General features: G+C 32.6%; 4 protein-coding genes and 1 pseudogene across 4 annotated transcripts; all 5 read left to right on the top strand.

Moving 5' to 3' along the window:
- The first annotated feature begins 7,797 nt into the window (after positions 1 to 7,797).
- Positions 7,798 to 9,543, top strand: LOC111375669 (uncharacterized protein At4g22758-like). The gene is made up of 2 exons (XM_022998533.1): positions 7,798 to 8,350; positions 9,202 to 9,543. Exons 1-2 carry the CDS (start codon positions 7,942 to 7,944, stop codon positions 9,297 to 9,299), a joined length of 507 nt encoding a protein of 168 aa, XP_022854301.1. The 5' UTR covers positions 7,798 to 7,941; the 3' UTR covers positions 9,300 to 9,543.
- Positions 9,544 to 10,821: 1,278 nt separating this feature from the next.
- LOC111375673 lies at positions 10,822 to 11,217 on the top strand. Its single transcript, XM_022998538.1, has one exon. It carries the CDS (start codon positions 10,822 to 10,824, stop codon positions 11,215 to 11,217), a length of 396 nt encoding a protein of 131 aa, XP_022854306.1.
- Positions 11,218 to 18,633: 7,416 nt separating this feature from the next.
- On the top strand, positions 18,634 to 20,302 carry LOC111375668 (uncharacterized protein At4g22758-like). The gene is made up of 2 exons (XM_022998532.1): positions 18,634 to 19,186; positions 20,040 to 20,302. Exons 1-2 carry the CDS (start codon positions 18,778 to 18,780, stop codon positions 20,135 to 20,137), a joined length of 507 nt encoding a protein of 168 aa, XP_022854300.1. The 5' UTR covers positions 18,634 to 18,777; the 3' UTR covers positions 20,138 to 20,302.
- A 1,404-nt stretch (positions 20,303 to 21,706) lies between these two features.
- LOC111375672 lies at positions 21,707 to 22,102 on the top strand. The gene has a single exon (XM_022998537.1). It carries the CDS (start codon positions 21,707 to 21,709, stop codon positions 22,100 to 22,102), a length of 396 nt encoding a protein of 131 aa, XP_022854305.1.
- Positions 22,103 to 22,488: 386 nt separating this feature from the next.
- On the top strand, positions 22,489 to 23,958 carry LOC111375679 (annotated as a pseudogene).
- Positions 23,959 to 24,261: the final 303 nt, after the last annotated feature.

Genomic DNA, 24,261 nt, shown 5'->3' with positions numbered 1-24,261 from the left:
TAAGGAATAGTTAGTAATTTGGGGTTGAAATTATTAATCATTGACTTCGACTGAATTTACAAATTGTGTCCAAACGGATTATAAGACTTAATGTTTCATTTTAAAATATTAACATTGTTAAGAGAAATTGTCAAATATCTTATGTGGTTGCTTATTTTATAATCTTTCAACATTCAATTTATCACTCAACACCTAATTGACAGAGTCTCACTCTTATCTCAAACTATATTTTGTAGCTATTTACATTTCAAAATTTGAATCGCTTGAACATTGAATGATCAAATAAAATCAGAATAATAGCTAAATATATATGAAATCAATAGTAAAAGAGGCAAGAATTGGGAATTCGAACTAAGGTGAGTGGATGACGACTTCTAAACAATAGGAATTATAGATGAATCATCTACATCGTAGTGATCAATAGCTGAACAGCTCAATTATAGTTCTTCGCTAGGAAAGAGTCGACAATAGACACAAATTTATCCATTTTGTTTTTGTATTATCCCAATAAATTGTTTAGCTAAAACTCCCTCTTGCGTTCAATTATATTCTTGTCTTCCAAAAATGTTTAAACGCTAGTAAAATACGGTACCTAAAAATTTAAATTAGTGTCAATTTAATAAATTTATATATTTAATTATTTATATTTCCAATAATTAACAATTTGACACGTGGAGATTTGAGTTAAATTTAGGAAACTATGAAACTTGTTCGATTATTATTTATCTTACACGCAAATTAAGTACTCAACTCAAAGTTTCAAACATGCAAAATTCAACTTAGCAAGACATAGCATCTAACCAACAAAATCTTCAAATAATTGGAAGCATTCGACAATGAGTTCGAAATATAAACATTCTTTAGTTTCTGCATTTCTTGGTGTACTCAAAAGGTAGTATTAGATAAAATTAAATAAAATGACATATAATATTATTGACATTTTTTCCCTTCTTTAACATGATAAATTTGAATTTTATTGATTCTCAAACATCTTTTCACCAAAATATTTTTAATTTTTAATTTATTATTATTATTATTTTACTCTTCAAAAATGATCCTGATTCTATCCTCCCTGCATCCCTCGTTACTTGATGTGTAATGTCATTTTTATTCAATATTTAATGTCCAAAACGTAGGCCCACAATTATAATTTTTATAGAAGTCTGTAGTTGTTTTTTAGGATGTAAAATGAAATCAAATGAAATCGAAATTCAGCTGAGTCTTAAAGTATTTAACATTAACATCCCTAAGAGTTGGTACAACGTTATAACGAGACACAAGACAAGCCATGGAGAAGATGACTTGGACAACCCATATAAAACAAGCAAATGGGTTTATGAATTCAAAATGTAACCTAATAAGTTGTTATTTGTCTATTGCAAACGATAGTAATGAGTTATATAATTTTACGAGTTGTTATTTGTCTCATGCAATAATGGTATTTTGAATTTATGATTGTCTAATTTAACCTTTGCATCCCTAATTATGTCTAAGCTAATAGAATTTGAACTTTACTATTTCTACATTCGGGATGTGACACTCCCCTCACAAGAGGGGAGCCCAAGATTATTTTATTACGTGTAGACCCCCCTTCTTATGAGAAGAATGTCATCCGGGGTGTCAATTCTGGATATACAAATAGCTTTATTGATAGAATTTCTTTTCAAACTTATTCCGCCTCATTAATCATAATTTGTTTACATATGTGGAAACATATTTTAAATTTAGGATTCTATAAACATGTAACTAAAATATATTGTTTATTTAAAAATGTTTGACTGGGTAAATTAAATCATAATAAATTTTATTTTTAAACAAATTTGTACATAATAGTAGTGGCGTGCGGGGTTTCATTTTCTCCATCAAGTGGCCTTTTATATCCATAAAAAATTGTTTTTAATTGCAATTCTAGGTTACTGTAGCATTTTTTTTTTAATTTTTTTCAATTTTTTTTTGTTGGAAATGAAGACAAATTTTAAGAATTATTGTAAAAAAAATATTTTCCTTTAATTGATAATTTTCATATAAAACAAAACCAAACGAACATAAAAAAATAGATGATTTTCTTGAAATTTTTGTTTTTTTTTATTTTTTTATTTTTTGACAATGGAAACAAATTGCATCTCCAATACCAGTAAATTCTATCCCTTAATTGACAATTTTCATATAAAATAAAGTCAAACGGACATCAAAAAACACTTTAATTTAAACATTTTTCACGTGGAAAATTATACTAATCAAACACAATAATTTACAATTTCTAGGAAAACAATTTCTCATCAATTCAATTCCCTAAAATTCATTTTCTTTCCACCCAAATTTCACATTTGCAATGAAATGGACCTAATTGCAAAATATTAATGAATGAAAAAGGAGTAAATATTGCCAACTGTACAGGGTTGGAAAAATTTTCGTACTTCTATTTATTTTTTACACTACATATTGTGATAGTCATAAATTAAAACAGTTATTTTGAATTCTTTTCTAAGTGTTTTTGGTTATTTCAAAATAATTTATTTTTTATATGAAAATAAATATTTTGTCGTTCAAATTTTTGCAATAACTTGGAAATCTTACTTAAATTTTATCAATATGAAAAATTAATATCGGAGTGAAACAATTGTTGGATTCATTAAAAAGTAAAAATTCATAGGAGTTAGTAATACTATGAACAAAAATGATAAATTGTTTACCCAAGCCTTTCTCTTGATTTTTTTTCTACTTGTATTATCTAACTAAATAGATATAAAAAATATTTATCTCTACATTTGCACGGTTAACATGTCCACTCGTCCACATATCACTTCTTCGTTCGCTTATGTGTTGCTTGCATTGTTACATGCTAAAATAATTATTGTTCATCTAGATTCCATGTCAATTACAAAGGGCTCAATTGCTTGCATCTAAGGACTATATGTTAGTCCTAAAAGGACCCCATTACATGACATCGTGTCCACTAACATTTGAATTAGGGCTGTCGAGGCCCCCTCGGCATAAAATGTCTCAGCCACCTAAGTACCATATATCTAGCAATAACACTTGGATAATGAACAATTGGAATCCTCGTCCAAATCGGTGGGAACAAATGCCTCGGCTCGATCTCAAACATTGATGTCATTTTTAGTAGGGTTCTAACACAATTGAATTAGTGTGATCATACATGAAATTGTAAACACATGGGTGTATATAGCAAGTTGTATGGCAAGTATCACGAAAACACAAAACTCAATCAAGGCATTGAAACTTGGACTTAATCATGACTTGCATAATAATGATGAGTATTTCTCTCACAAAAATGATAAAAAAATCCCCTAAAAGGGTAGAAAATAAAAGGGTTAAGATGCTAAAGAAAGAAAAATCTTAGAGATCCAATCTTCTACTCTAGAAAATTCACCTCGAATCAATGTAAAATTACAATTGTCGCTCTTGAAAATCTCAGCATTCTCCAATTAAAGTATCATTTCCAATCTAAAATTCACCGAAGACTTCTTTTTCTTTCTTCAAACAAAAAGCTCACTTAAAACACACTCAAAGCCTTCAGGAGGCAAAATCCATCCAAAATTCCAAAAATAAAAACTTCACTGCTGGCATTTAAAAAAAAATGTTTTTGAGGTCAACACACACATTAGGACACTAGAGTCTCAAATGCAACAATATTATGAATTGTTGTCCATGTGACAAGTAAAAAGGGGAATAGAGAGAATAACATCTCCAATAGTGATGTGGATTTCACTAATTGTGGACCACATGTACAAAAGACAGGATGTAGAAAAAGTGTGAAGATAAATATAAAAAATTAAATGGATAGATCATGCAATGAAGATAAATTATAAGCAATAAAGCAGAGGATGCCTAGCACACCTTTCACATATGAACAGTGTGCGAGACATCACACTTTTTTTTTCCTGTACAAGCATTTTGGGATGAGGTAACACACTTTTTTATACAATTTACATTTCGTTAGAGATGCTCTACGATCGTCATACTAGAAGATATTCAACAATCATTAGCACTTCAATACTCAAGTCAGACATCATAAAATAGATGTGACGAAAATAAATAAATGTTGGTCTCAGAAACCCGTTAATTTAGGATTAACAACGATTTGTAGAAAATATAAATTTTGCAGAAAATCAAAAAAGATAAAAGAATTGTTTCATCACTAAGGACCTTGATGTTCAGCATTTGGCCTAATTACCCATTGAGTATCTACAAGTAGATTACGCTCGGTTTCACTATCAAGGCACCAAAAAATAGTGTAAATGTCCGAAAAAATTAGAGATTTCTTCAAGTTTCCGCTCGTCTCTCTTTTCAACACAAAGCTCTAGTAATCCATACAATTTCTCTCCCAGATTGTCTACTTGAAACAATCATAATCAAAATCCTAACGATTTACAGAGAAAACACCTCAATGATTACAGAGAGAGGATCAGGCGAGAAAAACCTAAGAATAGCACTCAGAAATTACACAAAGTAACGAACAAGAGAGAGAAAGAGGCCTATTTATACTTAGGTCAGAGGCCTATTTATACTTAGGTCAAAAACCACAGATCAAACGATCACAATTGCATCAAATATAGGATATAGATCAAAGCATTCTAACACCCAAAGTCGTGTTTATGAAAAACAATTTTACATAAGTGGCTAGGACTCAAAAACAATTAGCAATTAGCCTAAGTAAAGAACGATCCAACATACAATCATGTCTAAATGAATAGTGAGGCATCAAGCCCAAATTCAACAATCTCCACTTAACTGAACTATTCATGGATCATCCAAGTGGAATCAAAATGCAATTAACAAGTTTCACTTATTCTAACAACCTATAAAAACAAACTAAGTGAATTTAGTGTAAATTCAAAACAAAAATTAGTAAAAACAAACTTACTAAATAGATTTCTTTCATGTAATGTTCAGAATTTTCGAGCAATTCCTGAACTTGTTTAAGGGCAAAACTTTAGTACCATATCAGAAGGGTTCAATTGGAATTTTTACAAGATTAATCATCCCTTTTTCAACCATGTTCATTAAAAATTAAAACTTAATACCTACGTGTTTAGTCCCATCATAATATACAAGATTTCTACTTAAATATATCACACTTGGATTATATGTAAAAATTATAACTACTTCATTTACAAAATCAATTTCAACTAACAAACTCCTCAACCAAATTCCTTCTTTCACACATCAACATACTCATCTTCGATAGAAGATAGAGCCACAAGTTTTTGTAGTTGGGACTTCCAACTAATACAAACATTACAAAGAGCAAAATAAATAAATAAGAAGAAGTGTATCTTCTTTTATCCAAATCACTCGCAAAATCAAAATAAGTATAACCCTTCAAAATTACACCTTTGAAATTGTACATCTAAGTCAAGTGAGTCTTTTAAGTATCTTAACATCCATTTGATTGCTAACCATTGAGTTTTACCTAGATTAGCTATAAATCTACCTAAGATACTACCATGAACTAAATCAGGTCTAGTGCATATCATAAGATACATAATAGAACCAACAGTATTTGCATAATGTATTTTATTCATCCTATCAAATTCCTCATTAGTTTTAGGAGATTGTTCACTTGATAGTTTAAAATGATTTGCAATAGATAAAATTATAGGTTTACATTCAGTCGTAGAAAAACTTTTCTAGTACCCTTTTCACATAAGATGATCGATTCACATAAAACACATAATTACTTCTACTCTTTTGATTTTCATTCCTAACATGCTTTTAGCTTGTCCTAGATCTTTCACATCAAATTCAGTTTCAATTTTGATTTAACATTGCCAATTTCAGATTTATCACGACAAGCTAGAAGCATATCATCTACATATAATAGTAAATAAATAGAATCAGTTCCACCTGACCACCCTCTGAAATAGAACTAGAAATTAAAACCGCTCTTAAGAAATCCAAGTTTTGAACATATGAGTTGAATTTCTTATTTCATTGTCTGAGTGCTTGTTTTGGATCATAAAGTGATTTCTTTAGAAGGCAAACATTTTCAGATCTAGAATTCAGCTCACAACCCTAACATTTATAGAGACAACGCCTCAAAGATTATAGAGAGAATTAGACAAGAAAACCATGAGAACAACACTTAGAAATTACTCAAAGTGGAGGACAAGAAAGATAAAGGGGCCTATTTATACTTAGGTCAAAAAGCATGGATCAAACGGTGACAATTGTATCAGATGAAGGATCCAGATTAAAGCATTGCAACAGCCAAAGTCATGTTTACAAAACACAATTTTACATAACGGGCCCAGAACCGAAAAACCATAAGTAATCAATCCATGTAAAGAACGACCCAACACAGAATCAGGACCAAATGAATAGTAAGGCATGAGGCCCAAATCCAACAATAAAGAAAATATTTATTAAGTTTCCAAATACTACATATCTATGGTTTGTGAAAGTCTGGGTTATATTTTTGAATTTTGTTCATTGTAATAACTGATTTGGTCTCTTCTCGACCCTATTACAATCATATATTTGATTCTATGCCTTTCGTATATTTGACTTTGTATTTGAAAGTGGTTCACTTTGTTAAGATTTGGGGTTCTATCTTAAAATGTCAATTTTATTGAGAGAAGTATCCCAAGACTTTATAAGTTAGTCTATGTTATCATCTTTATTCAATATGAGATAATATCCAGTAACATGCCCCCACAAGATGGTGGCTCGTTTCAGCAAACCAATTTTGAAATTTGTGTGCTCATTTTTTTAGTTTTAATCAAATCGAATCGATCGTTAGAGTTTAATGAGCTCTGATACAATGTTAAGACTTGGTGTTCCATCTTAAAAGATCAATCTTATTAAGAGAAGTAGTCAAAACCTTATAAGTTGGTCTATATTATCATCTTTATTCGATATAGGATAATATCCCTTAACACCCTTGCTTAATTGTCTTATGAATGTTGTCTGTCCCCCTCATCAGACTTTCCTAATTAGATAAATGTCTACACGAAGTACAATGATAAGATTTTTACCTCTTTTAAGAACATCCAATGGAACGCTGCGGCACCGTTCTGCTTGATAGGGAAAATATGCTTGAGTCTCTTAAAGGCATTGTAACTGTCCTTTGTTCCTTTAGCCATGAATTGGAAGCGCCAATGCAGGTGTGGCATTACTACCGACCAATTCCAGCCACTGGGTCGTCGTGAGGTGAACCTTCGAATTTGGTTGCGCACTTGGACATCGTTGGGGGTTGGCACTCAGGTGGTCGCCTTAGCAAACCTAATTGGCATTTGCACGTCATATAGTCTCCAAGTGAGGAGCAGGCATAACAAAAAATATATAATAATATTAAATCTTGAAAAAAAAAAAATTAATGTCACGCGGAGAAAGGACTAAAATTATACTATATTTTTAGGATGAAATTATTATGTCCACGAAATGTTTGTTTAATAAGTGATTAGTAATCATGACTGCATGGCTAAAATTAATATGAGTTTGATTGAATGAAAAACATTTATTTTTTAGTAACTTTTAATTTACTGCATGGGAAAATTTTCTTCCAATTTTTGGAATTACCAATCCAAGTGTGAGATAAATAATTGTAATTTCCGATAATTAATAAAAAATGATTGATTTTACTTTTTCTACTAGAACAACTTCTAGTGCACTAAACAGTCAACCAAGTATTCACATAACTTATATACTTGCACTATGTGTACACCCTGTTTGGAACAATTCAGCAATTCAGAGACTTGACCCGTACGAAACATTAGTCTATAAACATCCGAGCGATCGAAAGTTAATACTCTATTTCCTTTTACTCTTTCTACTAAAATAATTTTCAATGCAACAAACAGTGGAGTCAAGTAATCATATAGATTCCAATAATGTTCCACGCCCCCACCCAAAATATAAATACTCTCATTCCTTCAATTTTCTCTATAATTACGATTTACAAATATATAATTCTTCATGCCGAATCCCAAGAATTCCCGTCAAGGAGGCCACGAGAAGAACTGCAGGAAGGGATTATCATCAGAAAAAGCATCGTCGTTTCACGGAAGAACTGGAAGGGTGGTCGAGGAAGGGATGCTGCCGCGGCCAAGAACGTTGCTGGACTTGGTGGCTAGAAAGAGAGTTGGTGCAGGGGCTCCGGATGTAGTGGCGATGCAAGAAAGGCGTGAACTCACGAAATTGCTGCTGAATGTGGCTATAAAGAGAAGCCTTGGCGCTGTACAGGGGATGACGCCGCCGGATGCCACGGTGGAGGATTTGATTGCGGCAGTGCTGAGACAGCATGCCAAGGAGGGAAGGCGGCTGATTCTCCCGTCTACAGACCCTAATGGCTTCGACCTCCATTACTCTCAGTTTAGTCTTGAAAGTAAGCTTTCTTGTAATTTCCATGACTCCGCTAGTTACTTTCTTATAATTAAAAAGATAACATGTTTTCTTGAAAGCAAGAAGAAAATAATCCAAACAGTGAATATAAAACTTCTATTTTTAAAGGTTTCCAAACACGCTTGCTGAAATTAATGTCAATTTCCCATTTTCAATCATGCTTGATGTACAATATTTTTGACAACATGTCACGTGTCACGTTGTTATTGAATGATTTAAAAAACAATATCTCTTTCCATCCAACACCTTTTTGCCACCTACCAACATGGTCAACAATGTTGTAAGAAAATATTGTACAAATGGCATTTCCCCTTTTGCAATTAATGCCAAATCTGTAATTTTTCCATCCTTTAGTGTTAAGCATGAAGTGTAACATGTTATTTTAAACTTTCCTGGTTATATGATGGAAAAACAAACTAAATTTTAATCTTTAACATAACTAACAAAAATATGTAATAATTAGGACAGAGAACGCACCAATTTATTATTTTATTATTTATTGCTGTGGTTGTATTAGTTTAGCATGAATTCGTAAAAATTCTTTCTATGGTACCCAAATTATGTAAAATGTCTAAGCTGATGTTTGATTCTTTTTACCTTACCTTACTTTACTTTGTTTTTCATACTCATTTTCAACAACGTTCACACAATAAAATATTCTACATGTTTTTCGTTACCTTTTAACCACACATTCTCAAAAAAATACTATTCAAAACATTTTTTTTTTTTATTATTGAAATAAAGGACACCAAATAGGGGCTAATCATCATGTGGAGAGGGTTACATGCAGTTTTGTGGTTTTAATAAATAATGTTTTCATGGTGGGACCTGCAGGTTTAAACAGGGAGGAGAAGTTAATGGCGTTGGGGTCAAGGAACTTTTTCTGTGCCCAAAGAAGGCAGTGGAGGCCACCAGAGACGGCGGTAATTTGACGACGGCTTTGACTTCGAGCTGTTCAAAAGAAGCTGCTAACTCTACCAAGAATGGGTTGTCTAGGCTCAAGTAGTCAAGTTCATGGAGTTTCTGTGAACAAGTTATTGGCTCTACTTGTACTAGCTAGTAATTTTGTAAAATTGGGTTTAAACTTTTTGATGTAATTTGTGGGATTAAGGAGGTGTCCTTTTCGCTATATTAATAAAATGTTTAGAATGGGTACATATTTTAGCATTGTAATGTATTGGTTCATGGTCTATTTCTAATTATTTGGCATTCCGCGCACTATCTGAATTTCCACCTCTACTTTAAATTGATATATGGACAAGTTGTTGATTTTGTTCTAGATGAAAATGCTCGTCTTGCGAATCCAAAATGAGGATATATTCTTAGGATTAATTCACTCACAAAATCGTGACTTCAAATAAATATTTATAATTTACAAGTGATAGTTCATATTTTTTGGTGGTTATTTCTTTCTTTTTCCTTTTTTTTTGTAAAATTGCATTGTTCGTTAGTATTTTTAACAAATCAAGGTAGTCGAGCATGTTTTGAAAGTGTTTATAAATTGTCTAAATTATAAAATGATCGAAATGAGTAGAGAATAAATAGATAGTACTTACGAATTCCTCAAAATATATGCATAAAAAGTGATTTAAGTATTTACAAATATTTTTATAGCTTGTACTTTTAAATTTGTTTGTGCATTATTTTCAATAATACTTTTTACGCTTGTGAAAGGTCATTGAATACAAATATTACCCAAATAATAACTACACCTCAATATAATTTTAATTGGATAACTACACTTTATTTCATTTGAACAGTGTAGCTGCCAATTAATTTGCTTGTTGTAATTTGTTTTGAATTGCTCTAGCTTTTTTCAAAATGGATTAAATTGGTATAGCCCCAATAAGTTTGTGTGCCATATCTTTCTACTAGAACAGTTAGTTCTCACAATTCATATATACAAACTATCTGGGAACAATTCAACATTTGAGAAACGTGGCCGATCGATAAGAAATATAACACATCCGAGCAAACGAATTGATGATCTCTTTCCTTTTTCTCTTTCTACTAAAATAATTGTTTGCCCACTAACCAGTCAACTCGAGTAATCATATAGATTCCAATAATGTTTAATCATATAGGTTTTTATAATGTTCCAACCCTATTCACAATTATGGGTGGTTTGATTTGGCATTTCAAGAATTGAAATTGAACCATAAATTTTGATTCTTTTGTAAATAGAATCATTCGGTTTCATTCAATCACTATAGCAAAATCGAAATCGAATTGTACGATTCTGGTTCTACGTTCTAGTTCAATTCTACAAAAATAAATATTCTCCAAAAAATAAATCATAGAACATCCCACCAAACTCTATCTCCTGTTCGATGTTATACATATATGCAGAAACATTTCCATCTGAAAGTGAGTACATTTAGCCCAACACTTAATCTAAAAATCTAAAAACGAAGGTTTGTGATTTACCTCTATTATAACTTTGAAATTACTACAATGAATACATATTACTCATTGGCAACTTCAAAGAATTACAGTAAAGAAGGCCACAAGACGAACTGCAGGAAGGGATTGTTATTAGAAAAGGCATCGTCATTTCAAGGAAGAAGTGGCGGCGCGGTGGTGGAAGGGATGCTGCCGCGGCCAAGAAAGGTACCGGACTTGGTGGCAGGGAAGAGAGTAAGAGCATGGTTGTCGGATGTAGTGGTGGTGAAAGAAAGGCCTAAGCTTACGAAATTGCTGCTAAACGTGATAATGCATAGAAGTGTTGGCGCTATTCAGGTGGTGATGCCACCGGAGGCCACGATGGAGGGTTTGATTGCAGTGGCGCTAAGGCAGTATGCCAAAGAGGGAAGGCGCACTACAACAAAAATGACTTTTTGCAACATGTAAAAAACAACATTCGTTAATTAAACGTTGCTAAAGGGGTCAATCGCAACATTCAAATACATGAATGTTGCCATTGCTTAATATAATTGAGCTTTGGTAACATTTTTTAAGTAAATGTTGCTAATGTCGTCTTTTTGCAACGTTTATTTCACGCAAATTAAGTACTCAACTCAAAGTTTCAAACATGCAAAATTCAACTTAGCAAGACATAGCATCTAACCAACAAAATCTTCAAATAATTGGAAGCATTCGACAATGAGTTCGAAATATAAACATTCTTTAGTTTCTGCATTTCTTGGTGTACTCAAAAGGTAGTATTAGATAAAATTAAATAAAATGACATATAATATTATTGACATTTTTTCCCTTCTTTAACATGATAAATTTGAATTTTATTGATTCTCAAACATCTTTTCACCAAAATATTTTTAATTTTTAATTTATTATTATTATTATTTTACTCTTCAAAAATGATCCTGATTCTATCCTCCCTGCATCCCTCGTTACTTGATGTGTAATGTCATTTTTATTCAATATTTAATGTCCAAAACGTAGGCCCACAATTATAATTTTTATAGAAGTCTGTAGTTGTTTTTTAGGATGTAAAATGAAATCGAAATTCAGCTGAGTCTTAAAGTATTTAACATTAACATCCCTAAGAGTTGGTACAACGTTATAACGAGACACAAGACAAGCCATGGAGAAGATGACTTGGACAACCCATATAAAACAAGCAAATGGGTTTATGAATTCAAAATGTAACCTAATAAGTTGTTATTTGTCTATTGCAAACGATAGTAATGAGTTATATAATTTTACGAGTTGTTATTTGTCTCATGCAATAATGGTATTTTGAATTTATGATTGTCTAATTTAACCTTCGCATCTCTAATTATGTCTAAGCTAATAGAATTTGGACTTTGCTATTTGTACATTTGGGGCGTGACACTCCCCTCACAAAAAGGGAGCCCACAATTATTTTATTACGTGTGGACCCCCCTCTCTTGTGAGGAGAGTGTCATCCGGACTGTCAATTTTGGATGTACAAATAGCTTTATTGATAGAATTTCTTTTCAAACTTATTCCGCCTCATTAATCATAATTTGTTTACATATGTGGAAGCATATTTTAAATTTAGGATTCTATAAACATGTAACTAAAATATATTGTTTATTTAAAAATGTTTGACTGGGTAAATTAAATCATAATAAATTTTATTTTTACACAAATTTGTACATAATAGTGGTGGGGGCGGGGTTTCATTTTCTCCATCAAGTGGCCTTTTATATCGATAAAAAATTGTTTATATTCAAAGAGTCAGTCCTCGTAGACCCGAAGACCAATAAGTGACGTCACGAGACAATTTTTTAGTTGGAGACTTGGCATCTGATCAGTCAGCACTGAATAAAATTTAAGGTAGTGTTTGATTGGAGGTGGAATTTCATGGAAAATGGAATTGGAATTCCACCTTTCAATTTAATGGTGTTTGATAGTATTTTAATGGCCTAAATTTGCATTTTCATGTTTTGTGCCACATCAGCTCAATTCCACCAAATGAAGCGTTTTTTTTTTTCAATTTTTTTTGTTGGCAATGAAGACAAATTTTAAGAATTATTGTAAAAAAATATTTTTTTTAATTGATAATTTTCATATAAAACAAAGCCAAACGAACATAAAAAGATAGATGATTTTCTTGAAATTTTTGTTTTTTATTTTTGTTTTGACAATGGAAACAAATTGCATCCCCAATACCAATAAATTCTATCCCTTTAATTGACAATTTTCATGTAAAATAAAGCCAAACGAACATAAAAAAACACGTTAATTTAAACATTTTTCATGTGGAAAATTATAATAATCAAACACAATAATTTACAATTCCCAGAAAAATAATTTTCCATCAATTCAATTCCCTGAAATTCATTTTCTTTTCACCCAAATTTCACATTTGCAATTAAACGGATCTAATTGCAAAATATTAATGAATGAAAAAGGAGTAAATATTGCCAACTGTACAGGGTTGGAAAAATTTTCGTACTTCTATTTATTTTTTACACTACATATTGTGATAGTCATAAATTAAAACAGTTATTTTGAATTCTTTTCTAAGTGTTTTTGGTTATTTCAAAATAAGTTATTTTTTATATAAAAATAAATATTTTGTCGTTCAAATTTTTGGAATAACTTGGAAATCTTACTTAAATTTTATCAAATATGAAAAATTAATATCGGAGTGAAACAATTGTTGGATTCATTAAAAAGTAAAAATTCATAGTAGTTAGTAATACTATAAACAAAAATGATAAATTGTTTACCCAAGCCTTTCTCTTGATTTTTTTCTACTTGTATTATCTAACTAAATAGATATAAAAAAATATTTCTCTCTACATTTGCACGGTTAACATGTCCACTCGTCCACATATCACTTCTTCGTTCGCTTATGTGTTGCTTGCATTGTTACATGCTAAAATAATTATTGATCATCTAGATTCCGTGTCAATTACAAAGGGATCAATTGCTTGCATATAAGGACTATATGTTAGTCCTAAAAGGACCCCATTACATGACATCGTGTCCACTAACATTTGGATTAGGGCTGTCGAGGCCCCCTCGGCATAAAATGTCTCAGCCACCGAAGTACCATATATCTAGCAATAACACTTGGATAATGAACAATTGGAATCCTCGTCCAAATCGGTGGGAACAAATGCCTCGGCTCGATCTCAAACATTGATGTCATTTTTAGTAGGGTTCTAACACAATTGAATTAGTGTGATCATACATGAAATTGTAAACACATGGGTGTATATAGCAAGTTGTATGGCAAGTATCACGAAAACACAAAACTCAATCAAGGCATTGAAACTTGGACTTAATCATGACTTGCATAATAATGATGAGTATTTCTCTCACAAAAATGATAAAAAAATCCCCTAAAAGGGTAGAAAATAAAAGGGTTAAGATGCTAAAGAAAGAAAAATCTTAGAGATCCAATCTTCTACTCTAGAAAATTCACCTCGAATCAATGTAAAATTACAATTGTCGCTCTTGAAAATCTCAGCATTCTCCAATTAAAGTATCATTTCCAATCTAAAATTCACCGAAGACTTCTTTTTCTTTCTTCAAACAAAAAGCTCACTTAAAACACACTCAAAGCCTTCAGGAGGCAAAATCCATCCAAAATTCCAAAAATAAAAACTTCACTGCTGGCATTTAAAAAAAAATGTTTTTGAGGTCAACACACACATTAGGACACTAGAGTCTCAAATGCAACAATATTATGAATTGTTGTCCATGTGACAAGTAAAAAGGGGAATAGAGAGAATAACATCTCCAATAGTGATGTGGATTTCACTAATTGTGGACCACATGTACAAAAGACAGGATGTAGAAAAAGTGTGAAGATAAATATAAAAAATTAAATGGATAGATCATGCAATGAAGATAAATTATAAGCAATAAAGCAGAGGATGCCTAGCACACCTTTCACATATGAACAGTGTGCGAGACATCACACTTTTTTTTTCCTGTACAAGCATTTTGGGATGAGGTAACACACTTTTTTATACAATTTACATTTCGTTAGAGATGCTCTACGATCGTCATACTAGAAGATATTCAACAATCATTAGCACTTCAATACTCAAGTCAGACATCATAAAATAGATGTGACGAAAATAAATAAATGTTGGTCTCAGAAACCCGTTAATTTAGGATTAACAACGATTTGTAGAAAATATAAATTTTGCAGAAAATCAAAAAAGATAAAAGAATTGTTTCATCACTAAGGACCTTGATGTTCAGCATTTGGCCTAATTACCCATTGAGTATCTACAAGTAGATTACGCTCGGTTTCACTATCAAGGCACCAAAAAATAGTGTAAATGTCCGAAAAAATTAGAGATTTCTTCAAGTTTCCGCTCGTCTCTCTTTTCAACACAAAGCTCTAGTAATCCATACAATTTCTCTCCCAGATTGTCTACTTGAAACAATCATAATCAAAATCCTAACGATTTACAGAGAAAACACCTCAATGATTACAGAGAGAGGATCAGGCGAGAAAAACCTAAGAATAGCACTCAGAAATTACACAAAGTAACGAACAAGAGAGAGAAAGAGGCCTATTTATACTTAGGTCAGAGGCCTATTTATACTTAGGTCAAAAACCACAGATCAAACGATCACAATTGCATCAAATATAGGATATAGATCAAAGCATTCTAACACCCAAAGTCGTGTTTATGAAAAACAATTTTACATAAGTGGCTAGGACTCAAAAACAATTAGCAATTAGCCTAAGTAAAGAACGATCCAACATACAATCATGTCTAAATGAATAGTGAGGCATCAAGCCCAAATTCAACAATCTCCACTTAACTGAACTATTCATGGATCATCCAAGTGGAATCAAAATGCAATTAACAAGTTTCACTTATTCTAACAACCTATAAAAACAAACTAAGTGAATTTAGTGTAAATTCAAAACAAAAATTAGTAAAAACAAACTTACTAAATAGATTTCTTTCATGTAATGTTCAGAATTTTCGAGCAATTCCTGAACTTGTTTAAGGGCAAAACTTTAGTACCATATCAGAAGGGTTCAATTGGAATTTTTACAAGATTAATCATCCCTTTTTCAACCATGTTCATTAAAAATTAAAACTTAATACCTACGTGTTTAGTCCCATCATAATATACAAGATTTCTACTTAAATATATCACACTTGGATTATATGTAAAAATTATAACTACTTCATTTACAAAATCAATTTCAACTAACAAACTCCTCAACCAAATTCCTTCTTTCACACACCAACATACTCATCTTCGATAGAAGATAGAGCCACAAGTTTTTGTAGTTGGGACTTCCAACTAATACAAACATTACAAAGAGCAAAATAAATAAATAAGAAGAAGTGTATCTTCTTTTATCCAAATCACTCGCAAAATCAAAATAAGTATAACCCTTCAAAATTACACCTTTGAAATTGTACATCTAAGTCAAGTGAGTCTTTTAAGTATCTTAACATCCATTTGATTGCTAACCATTGAGTTTTACCTAGATTAGCTATAAATCTACCTAAGATACTACCATGAACTAAATCAGGTCTAGTGCATATCATAAGATACATAATAGAACCAACAGTATTTGCATAATGTATTTTATTCATCCTATCAAATTCCTCATTAGTTTTAGGAGATTGTTCACTTGATAGTTTAAAATGATTTGCAATAGATAAAATTATAGGTTTACATTCAGTCGTAGAAAAACTTTTCTAGTACCCTTTTCACATAAGATGATTGATTCACATAAAACACATAATTACTTCTACTCTTTTGATTTTCATTCCTAACATGCTTTTAGCTTGTCCTAGATCTTTCACATCAAATTCAGTTTCAATTTTGATTTAACATTGCCAATTTCAGATTTATCACGACAAGCTAGAAGCATATCATCTACATATAATAGTAAATAAATAGAATCAGTTCCACCTGACCACCCTCTGAAATAGAACTAGAAATTAAAACCGCTCTTAAGAAATCCAAGTTTTGAACATATGAGTTGAATTTCTTATTTCATTGTCTGAGTGCTTGTTTTGGATCATAAAGTGATTTCTTTAGAAGGCAAACATTTTCAGATCTAGAATTCAGCTCACAACCCTAACATTTATAGAGACAACGCCTCAAAGATTATAGAGAGAATTAGACAAGAAAACCATGAGAACAACACTTAGAAATTACTCAAAGTGGAGGACAAGAAAGATAAAGGGGCCTATTTATACTTAGGTCAAAAAGCATGGATCAAACGGTGACAATTGTATCAGATGAAGGATCCAGATTAAAGCATTGCAACAGCCAAAGTCATGTTTACAAAACACAATTTTACATAACGGGCCCAGAACCCAAAAACCATAAGTAATCAATCCATGTAAAGAACGACCCAACACAGAATCAGGACCAAATGAATAGTAAGGCATGAGGCCCAAATCCAACAATAAAGAAAATATTTATTAAGTTTCCAAATACTACATATCTATGGTTTGTGAAAGTCTGGGTTATATTTTTGAATTTTGTTCATTGTAATAACTGATTTGGTCTCTTCTCGACCCTATTACAATCATATATTTGATTCTATGCCTTTCGTATATTTGACTTTGTATTTGAAAGTGGTTCACTTTGTTAAGATTTGGGGTTCTATCTTAAAATGTCAATTTTATTGAGAGAAGTATCCCAAGACTTTATAAGTTAGTCTATGTTATCATCTTTATTCAATATGAGATAATATCCAGTAACATGCCCCCACAAGATGGTGGCTCGTTTCAGCAAACCAATTTTGAAATTTGTGTGCTCATTTTTTTAGTTTTAATCAAATCGAATCGATCGTTAGAGTTTAATGAGCTCTGATACAATGTTAAGACTTGGTGTTCCATCTTAAAAGATCAATCTTATTAAGAGAAGTAGTCAAAACCTTATAAGTTGGTCTATATTATCATCTTTATTCGATATAGGATAATATCCCTTAACACCCTTGCTTAATTGTCTTATGAATGTTGTCTGTCCCCCTCATCAGACTTTCCTAATTAGATAAATGTCTACACGAAGTACAATGATAAGATTTTTACCTCTTTTAAGAACATCCAATGGAACGCTGCGGCACCGTTCTGCTTGATAGGGAAAATATGCTTGAGTCTCTTAAAGGCATTGTAACTGTCCTTTGTTCCTTTAGCCATGAATTGGAAGCGCCAATGCAGGTGTGGCATTACTACCGACCAATTCCAGCCACTGGGTCGTCGTGAGGTGAACCTTCGAATTTGGTTGCGCACTTGGACATCGTTGGGGGTTGGCACTCAGGTGGTCGCCTTAGCAAACCTAATTGGCATTTGCACGTCATATAGTCTCCAAGTGAGGAGCAGGCATAACAAAAAATATATAATAATATTAAATCTTGAAAAAAAAAAAATTAATGTCACGCGGAGAAAGGACTAAAATTATACTATATTTTTAGGATGAAATTATTATGTCCACGAAATGTTTGTTTAATAAGTGATTAGTAATCATGACTGCATGGCTAAAATTAATATGAGTTTGATTGAATGAAAAACATTTATTTTTTAGTAACTTTTAATTTACTGCATGGGAAAATTTTCTTCCAATTTTTGGAATTACCAATCCAAGTGTGAGATAAATAATTGTAATTTCCGATAATTAATAAAAAATGATTGATTTTACTTTTTCTACTAGAACAACTTCTAGTGCACTAAACAGTCAACCAAGTATTCACATAACTTATATACTTGCACTATGTGTACACCCTGTTTGGAACAATTCAGCAATTCAGAGACTTGACCCGTACGAAACATTAGTCTATAAACATCCGAGCGATCGAAAGTTAATACTCTATTTCCTTTTACTCTTTCTACTAAAATAATTTTCAATGCAACAAACAGTGGAGTCAAGTAATCATATAGATTCCAATAATGTTCCACGCCCCCACCCAAAATATAAATACTCTCATTCCTTCAATTTTCTCTATAATTACGATTTACAAATATATAATTCTTCATGCCGAATCCCAAGAATTCCCGTCAAGGAGGCCACGAGAAGAACTGCAGGAAGGGATTATCATCAGAAAAAGCATCGTCGTTTCACGGAAGAACTGGAAGGGTGGTCGAGGAAGGGATGCTGCCGCGGCCAAGAACGTTGCTGGACTTGGTGGCTAGAAAGAGAGTTGGTGCAGGGGCTCCGGATGTAGTGGCGATGCAAGAAAGGCGTGAACTCACGAAATTGCTGCTGAATGTGACAATAAAGAGAAGCTTTGGCGCTGTACAGGGGATGACGCCGCCGGATGCCACGGTGGAGGATTTGATTGCGGCAGTGCTGAGACAGCATGCCAAGGAGGGAAGGCGGCTGATTCTCCCGTCTACAGACCCTAATGGCTTCGACCTCCATTACTCTCAGTTTAGTCTTGAAAGTAAGCTTTCTTGTAATTTCCATGACTCCGCTAGTTACTTTCTTATAATTAAAAAGATAACATGTTTTCTTGAAAGCAAGAAGAAAATAATCCAAACAGTGAATATAAAACTTCTATTTTTTAAAGGTTTCCAAACATGCTTGCTGAAATTAATGTCAATTTCCCATTTTCAATCATGCTTGTTGTACAATATTTTTGACAACATGTCACGTGTCACGTTGTTATTGAATGATTTAAAAAACAATATCTCTTTCCATCCAACACCTTTTTGCCACCTACCAACATGGTCAACAATGTTGTAAGAAAATATTGTACAAATGGCATTTCCCCTTTTGCAATTAATGCCAAATCTGTAATTTTTCCATCCTTTAGTGTTAAGCATGAAGTGTAACATGTTATTTTAAACTTTCCTGGTTATATGATGGAAAAACAAACTAAATTTTAATCGTTAACATAACTAACAAAAATATGTAATAATTAAGACAAAGAACGCACCAATTTATTATTTTATTATTTATTGCTGTGGTTGTATTAGTTTAGCATGAATTCGTAAAAATTCTTTCTACGGTACCCAAATTATGTAAAATGTCTAAGCTGGTGTTTGATTCTTTTTACCTTACCTTACTTTACTTTGTTTTTCATACTCATTTTCAACAACGTTCACACAATAAAATATTCTACATGTTTTTCGTTACCTTTTAACCACACATTCTCAAAAAAATACTATTCAAAACATTTTTTTTTTTTTATTATTGAAATAAAGGACACCAAATAGGGGCTAATCATCATGTGGAGAGGGTTACATGCAGTTTTGTGGTTTTAATAAATAATGTTTTCATGGTGGGACCTGCAGGTTTAAACAGGGAGGAGAAGTTAATGGCGTTGGGGTCAAGGAACTTTTTCTGTGCCCAAAGAAGGCAGTGGAGGCCACCAGAGACGGCGGTAATTTGACGACGGCTTTGACTTCGAGCTGTTCAAAAGAAGCTGCTAACTCTACCAAGAATGGGTTGTCTAGGCTCAAGTAGTCAAGTTCATGGAGTTTCTGTGAACAAGTTATTGGCTCTACTTGTACTAGCTAGTAATTTTGTAAAATTAGGTTTAAACTTTTTGATGTAATTTGTGGGATTAAGGAGGTGTCCTTTTCGCTATATTAATAAAATGTTTAGAATGGGTACATATTTTAGCATTGTAATGTACTGGTTCATGGTCTATTTCTAATTATTTGGCATTCCGCGCACTATCTGAATTTCCACCTCTACTTTAAATTGATATATGGACAAGTTGTTGATTTTGTTCTAGATGAAAATGCTCGTCTTGCGAATCCAAAATGAGGATATATTCTTAGGATTAATTCACTCACAAAATCGTGACTTCAAATAAATATTTATAATTTACAAGTGATAGTTCATATTTTTTGGTGGTTATTTCTTTCTTTTTCCTTTTTTTTTTTTTTTTTTTTTTTTTTTTTATTTTTTTTTTTTTTTTTTTTTTTTTTTTTTTTTTTGTAAAATTGCATTGTTCGTTAGTATTTTTAACAAATCAAGCTAGTCGAGCATGTTTTGGAAGTGTTTATAAATTGTCTAAATTATAAAATGATCGAAATGAGTAGAAATAGATAGTACTTACGAATCCCTCAAAATATATGCATAAAAAGTGATTTAAGTATTTACAAATATCTTTATAGCTTGTACTTTTAAATTTGTTTGTGCATTATTTTCAATAATACTTTTTACGCCTGTGAAAGGTCATTGAATACAAATATTACCCAAATAATAACTATACCTCAATATAATTTTAATTGGATAACTACACTTTATTTCATTTGAACAGTGTAGCTGCCAATTAATTTGATTGTTGTAATTTGTTTTGAAATGGTCTAGCTTTTTTCAAAATGGATTAAATTGGTATAGCCCCAATAAGTTTGTGTGCCATATCTTTCTACTAGAACAGTTAGTTCTCACAATTCATATATACAGACTATCTGGGAACAATTCAACATTTGAGAAACGTGGCCGATCGATAAGAAATATAACACATCCGAGCGAACGAATTGATGATCTCTTTCCTCTTTCTCTTTCTACTAAAATAATTGTTTGCCCACTAACCAGTCAACTCGAGTAATCATATAGCAATAATGTTTAATCATATAGGTTTTTATAATGTTCCAACCCTATTCACAATTATGGGTGGTTTGATTTGGCATTTCAAGAATTGAAATTGAACCATAAATTTTGATTCTTTTGTAAATAGAATCATTCGGTTTCATTCAATCACTATAGCAAAATCGAAATCGAATTGTACGATTCTGGTTCTACGTTCTAGTTCAATTCTACAAAAATAAATATTCTCCAAAAAATAAATCATAGAACATCCCACCAAACTCTATCTCCTGTTCGATGTTATACATATATGCAGAAACATTTCCATCTGAAAGTGAGTACATTTAGCCCAACACTTAATCTAAAAATCTAAAAACGAAGGTTTGTGATTTACCTCTATTATAACTTTGAAATTACTACAATGAATACATATTACTCATTGGCAACTTCAAAGAATTACAGTAAAGAAGGCCACAAGACGAACTGCAGGAAGGGATTGTTATTAGAAAAGGCATCGTCATTTCAAGGAAGAAGTGGCGGCGCGGTGGTGGAAGGGATGCTGCCGCGGCCAAGAAAGGTACCGGACTTGGTGGCAGGGAAGAGAGTAAGAGCATGGTTGTCGGATGTAGTGGTGGTGAAAGAAAGGCCTAAGCTTACGAAATTGTTGCTAAATGTGATAATACATAGAAGCATTGGCGCTGTTCAGGTGGTGATGCCACCGGAGGCCACGGTGGAGGATTTGATTGTGGTGGCGCTGAGGCAGTATACCAAAGAGGGAAGGCGCACTACAACAAAAATGACTTTTTGCAACATGTAAAAAACAACATTCGTTAATTAAACGTTGCTAAAGGGGTCAATCGCAACATTCAAATACATGAATGTTGCCATTGCTTAATATAATTGAGCTTTGGTAACATTTTTTAAGTAAATGTTGCTAATGTCGTCTTTTTGCAACGTTTATTTAAGGTTACAAAAAGTTTCGTCTTTCACAACGTTTATAAAACGTTGCAAAAAGTTTCGTCTTTCGCAACGTTTATAAAACGTTGCAAAAATCTGTCTTTGGCAACGTTTATAAAAACGTTGCCAAAAGCTATCTTTTGCATCGTTTATCAAACGTTGCAAAAAGTTTTATTTTTCACAACATTTATAAACATTGCCAAAAATTGGTCTTTGGCAACGTTTATAAAACGTTGCGAAAACCTTTTCTTTTAGACAACTAATGGATGAGACTAAGAGTAAAATAGGCAGAGGTAATACTCAAACCACGAGTTTTACTCCCACGCGATCGGCGCCGCTCGTCTATCTTCTCTATCCCGCTGCCTTCCACCACTGACCACCGGCCTCCTGCGTTCGAGCCCTAAACGCAGGTCACGCAGCAGTGGCAGCACCTTCGAGCCCTAGACGTAGCACCTTCAAGCCCTTGAATTTTGTGAGATGCGGCAGCTGGCAGCAGTCCTTCGAGTCTACATTTCCACCTATGATTCGATGGCAGAAGAAGAAGAAGGTGAAGCCCCTTGATTCTGATTCCTAAACCGCACTCAAGGTCTATCTGAAAATTAATTTTCTTGTTCATTCTGTGAATCCCATTTAAAAGGCAAGTTTTTGGGTTCTTGAATTTTCTTTTTCTAGCTCCTAATTTTTCGCAAGATTTGTCAATTAATTGATGATTTATTTGTTTTAACTGAGTTAGCTTTGGAAATATGCTTTCACTACTGTTTTTGTTTTGTGCATTTCTTAGAATTGGCTGTGAAAGAGCATTATTTATTTGGACACGAAATCCCGAATTTGTAGTTGTGTTGAGGATGAATGGATGATAAATTGGGGGCACCATTCGGGAAATTTGGAGCGAGGAATTCTAGCCTAGGAGCTGGTAAATTATCCGACTGTGTTGGCTTTTTAGCTATGGTTACTACAAAATAAAATATTATCTATATCGATCGGATTGCTGGTTGTGCAATAAGGCAATAATAATTCTTTTTAGGATCAAACATCTTTATTGTTATGGTTTTGCAAAGTTTTATCTAGATTGATAGCGTGTACGCATATGCTGTGTATACATGTGCAAATGTGTACCTATACTAATCAATACGCCCATAAAACAATCATTTGTAAATGCATATGCATATGCATGTAAATAATTTATAATGCTTTTCCTCTTGAATGGCGTTTACCAGTTGCCTCATATGTTGCCATTGGAGGAAGCATTTGCTGCTGCTGTTTCTGCCCTTGGCATTGAGAATAAGGATGGGCTTGTTGTGTATGATGGAAAAATACTTTTCAGTGCAGCTCGTGTTTGATGGTGAGTTTTAAATTCAAACCAAAGAAACAAAATAGAAGCATTAAACTTTTGAGTTCTTTGATTATGAGTGAGAAACTCGTCAACTTCTTTTATATAACAGGATGTTCCGAGTTTTTGGTCATGACAGAATTTGGGTTTTAGATGGAGGCCTGCCAAGATGGCGTGCTTCAGGATTTGATGTTAAATCAAGTGCGTCAAGTGATGCTATCTTCAAAGCTAGTGCTGCCAGTGAGGCAATAGAGAAAGTATACCAAGGACAGCATGTAAGTTATTGGTTATCTCTGTAAAATTGTGTTAACTGTCTTTGATTCATAACGCATTTGTTGTTTGGACGATTGGTAGAAATCATCAATATTACACGTATTTCTCAGTCATCATGCTTTTAGTTTGTACATCTCCCTTTCTATCCTTTTATTTTTATGGATACATGTTTTATGAGTTAAAATAAAGTCAAAGTTGTCAAAGACATCTGACTGTTGGCACTATTGGCCACCCACTATCTAATTTGCTTCCTGGAACCGTCTGTGTGTTTGAAGGTCACAAAATTATCACATTACATAATGAGTTCAATAGTTCACAGAATGAAGGTTTTACTTGGAACATTATTTATAATTCAACCACTCCTTATGATGCAAGCTTACCATTCCTTTTGGCTTGTCATTGGACTACTATTTCTC

Source organism: Olea europaea, unplaced genomic scaffold, assembly GCF_002742605.1.
Source record: "Olea europaea var. sylvestris unplaced genomic scaffold, O_europaea_v1 scaffold1402, whole genome shotgun sequence".
In the NCBI taxonomy this organism is placed as follows: Eukaryota; Viridiplantae; Streptophyta; class Magnoliopsida; order Lamiales; family Oleaceae; genus Olea; species Olea europaea.
This window is presented reverse-complemented; position numbering and strand designations above follow the sequence as displayed.

What these genes read in the sequence shown, in the direction of transcription:
- LOC111375669 (XM_022998533.1), top strand. Translation starts at nt 7,942, where the DNA reads ATGCCGAATCCCAAGAATTCCCGTCAAGGAGGCCACGAGAAGAACTGC. An exon ending in CTCTCAGTTTAGTCTTGAAA is followed by an intron (nt 8,351 to 9,201) that starts GTAAGCTTTCTT and finishes TGGGACCTGCAG; the next exon opens with GTTTAAACAGGGAGGAGAAG.
- LOC111375673 (XM_022998538.1), top strand. Translation starts at nt 10,822, where the DNA reads ATGAATACATATTACTCATTGGCAACTTCAAAGAATTACAGTAAAGAA.
- LOC111375668 (XM_022998532.1), top strand. Translation starts at nt 18,778, where the DNA reads ATGCCGAATCCCAAGAATTCCCGTCAAGGAGGCCACGAGAAGAACTGC. An exon ending in CTCTCAGTTTAGTCTTGAAA is followed by an intron (nt 19,187 to 20,039) that starts GTAAGCTTTCTT and finishes TGGGACCTGCAG; the next exon opens with GTTTAAACAGGGAGGAGAAG.
- LOC111375672 (XM_022998537.1), top strand. Translation starts at nt 21,707, where the DNA reads ATGAATACATATTACTCATTGGCAACTTCAAAGAATTACAGTAAAGAA.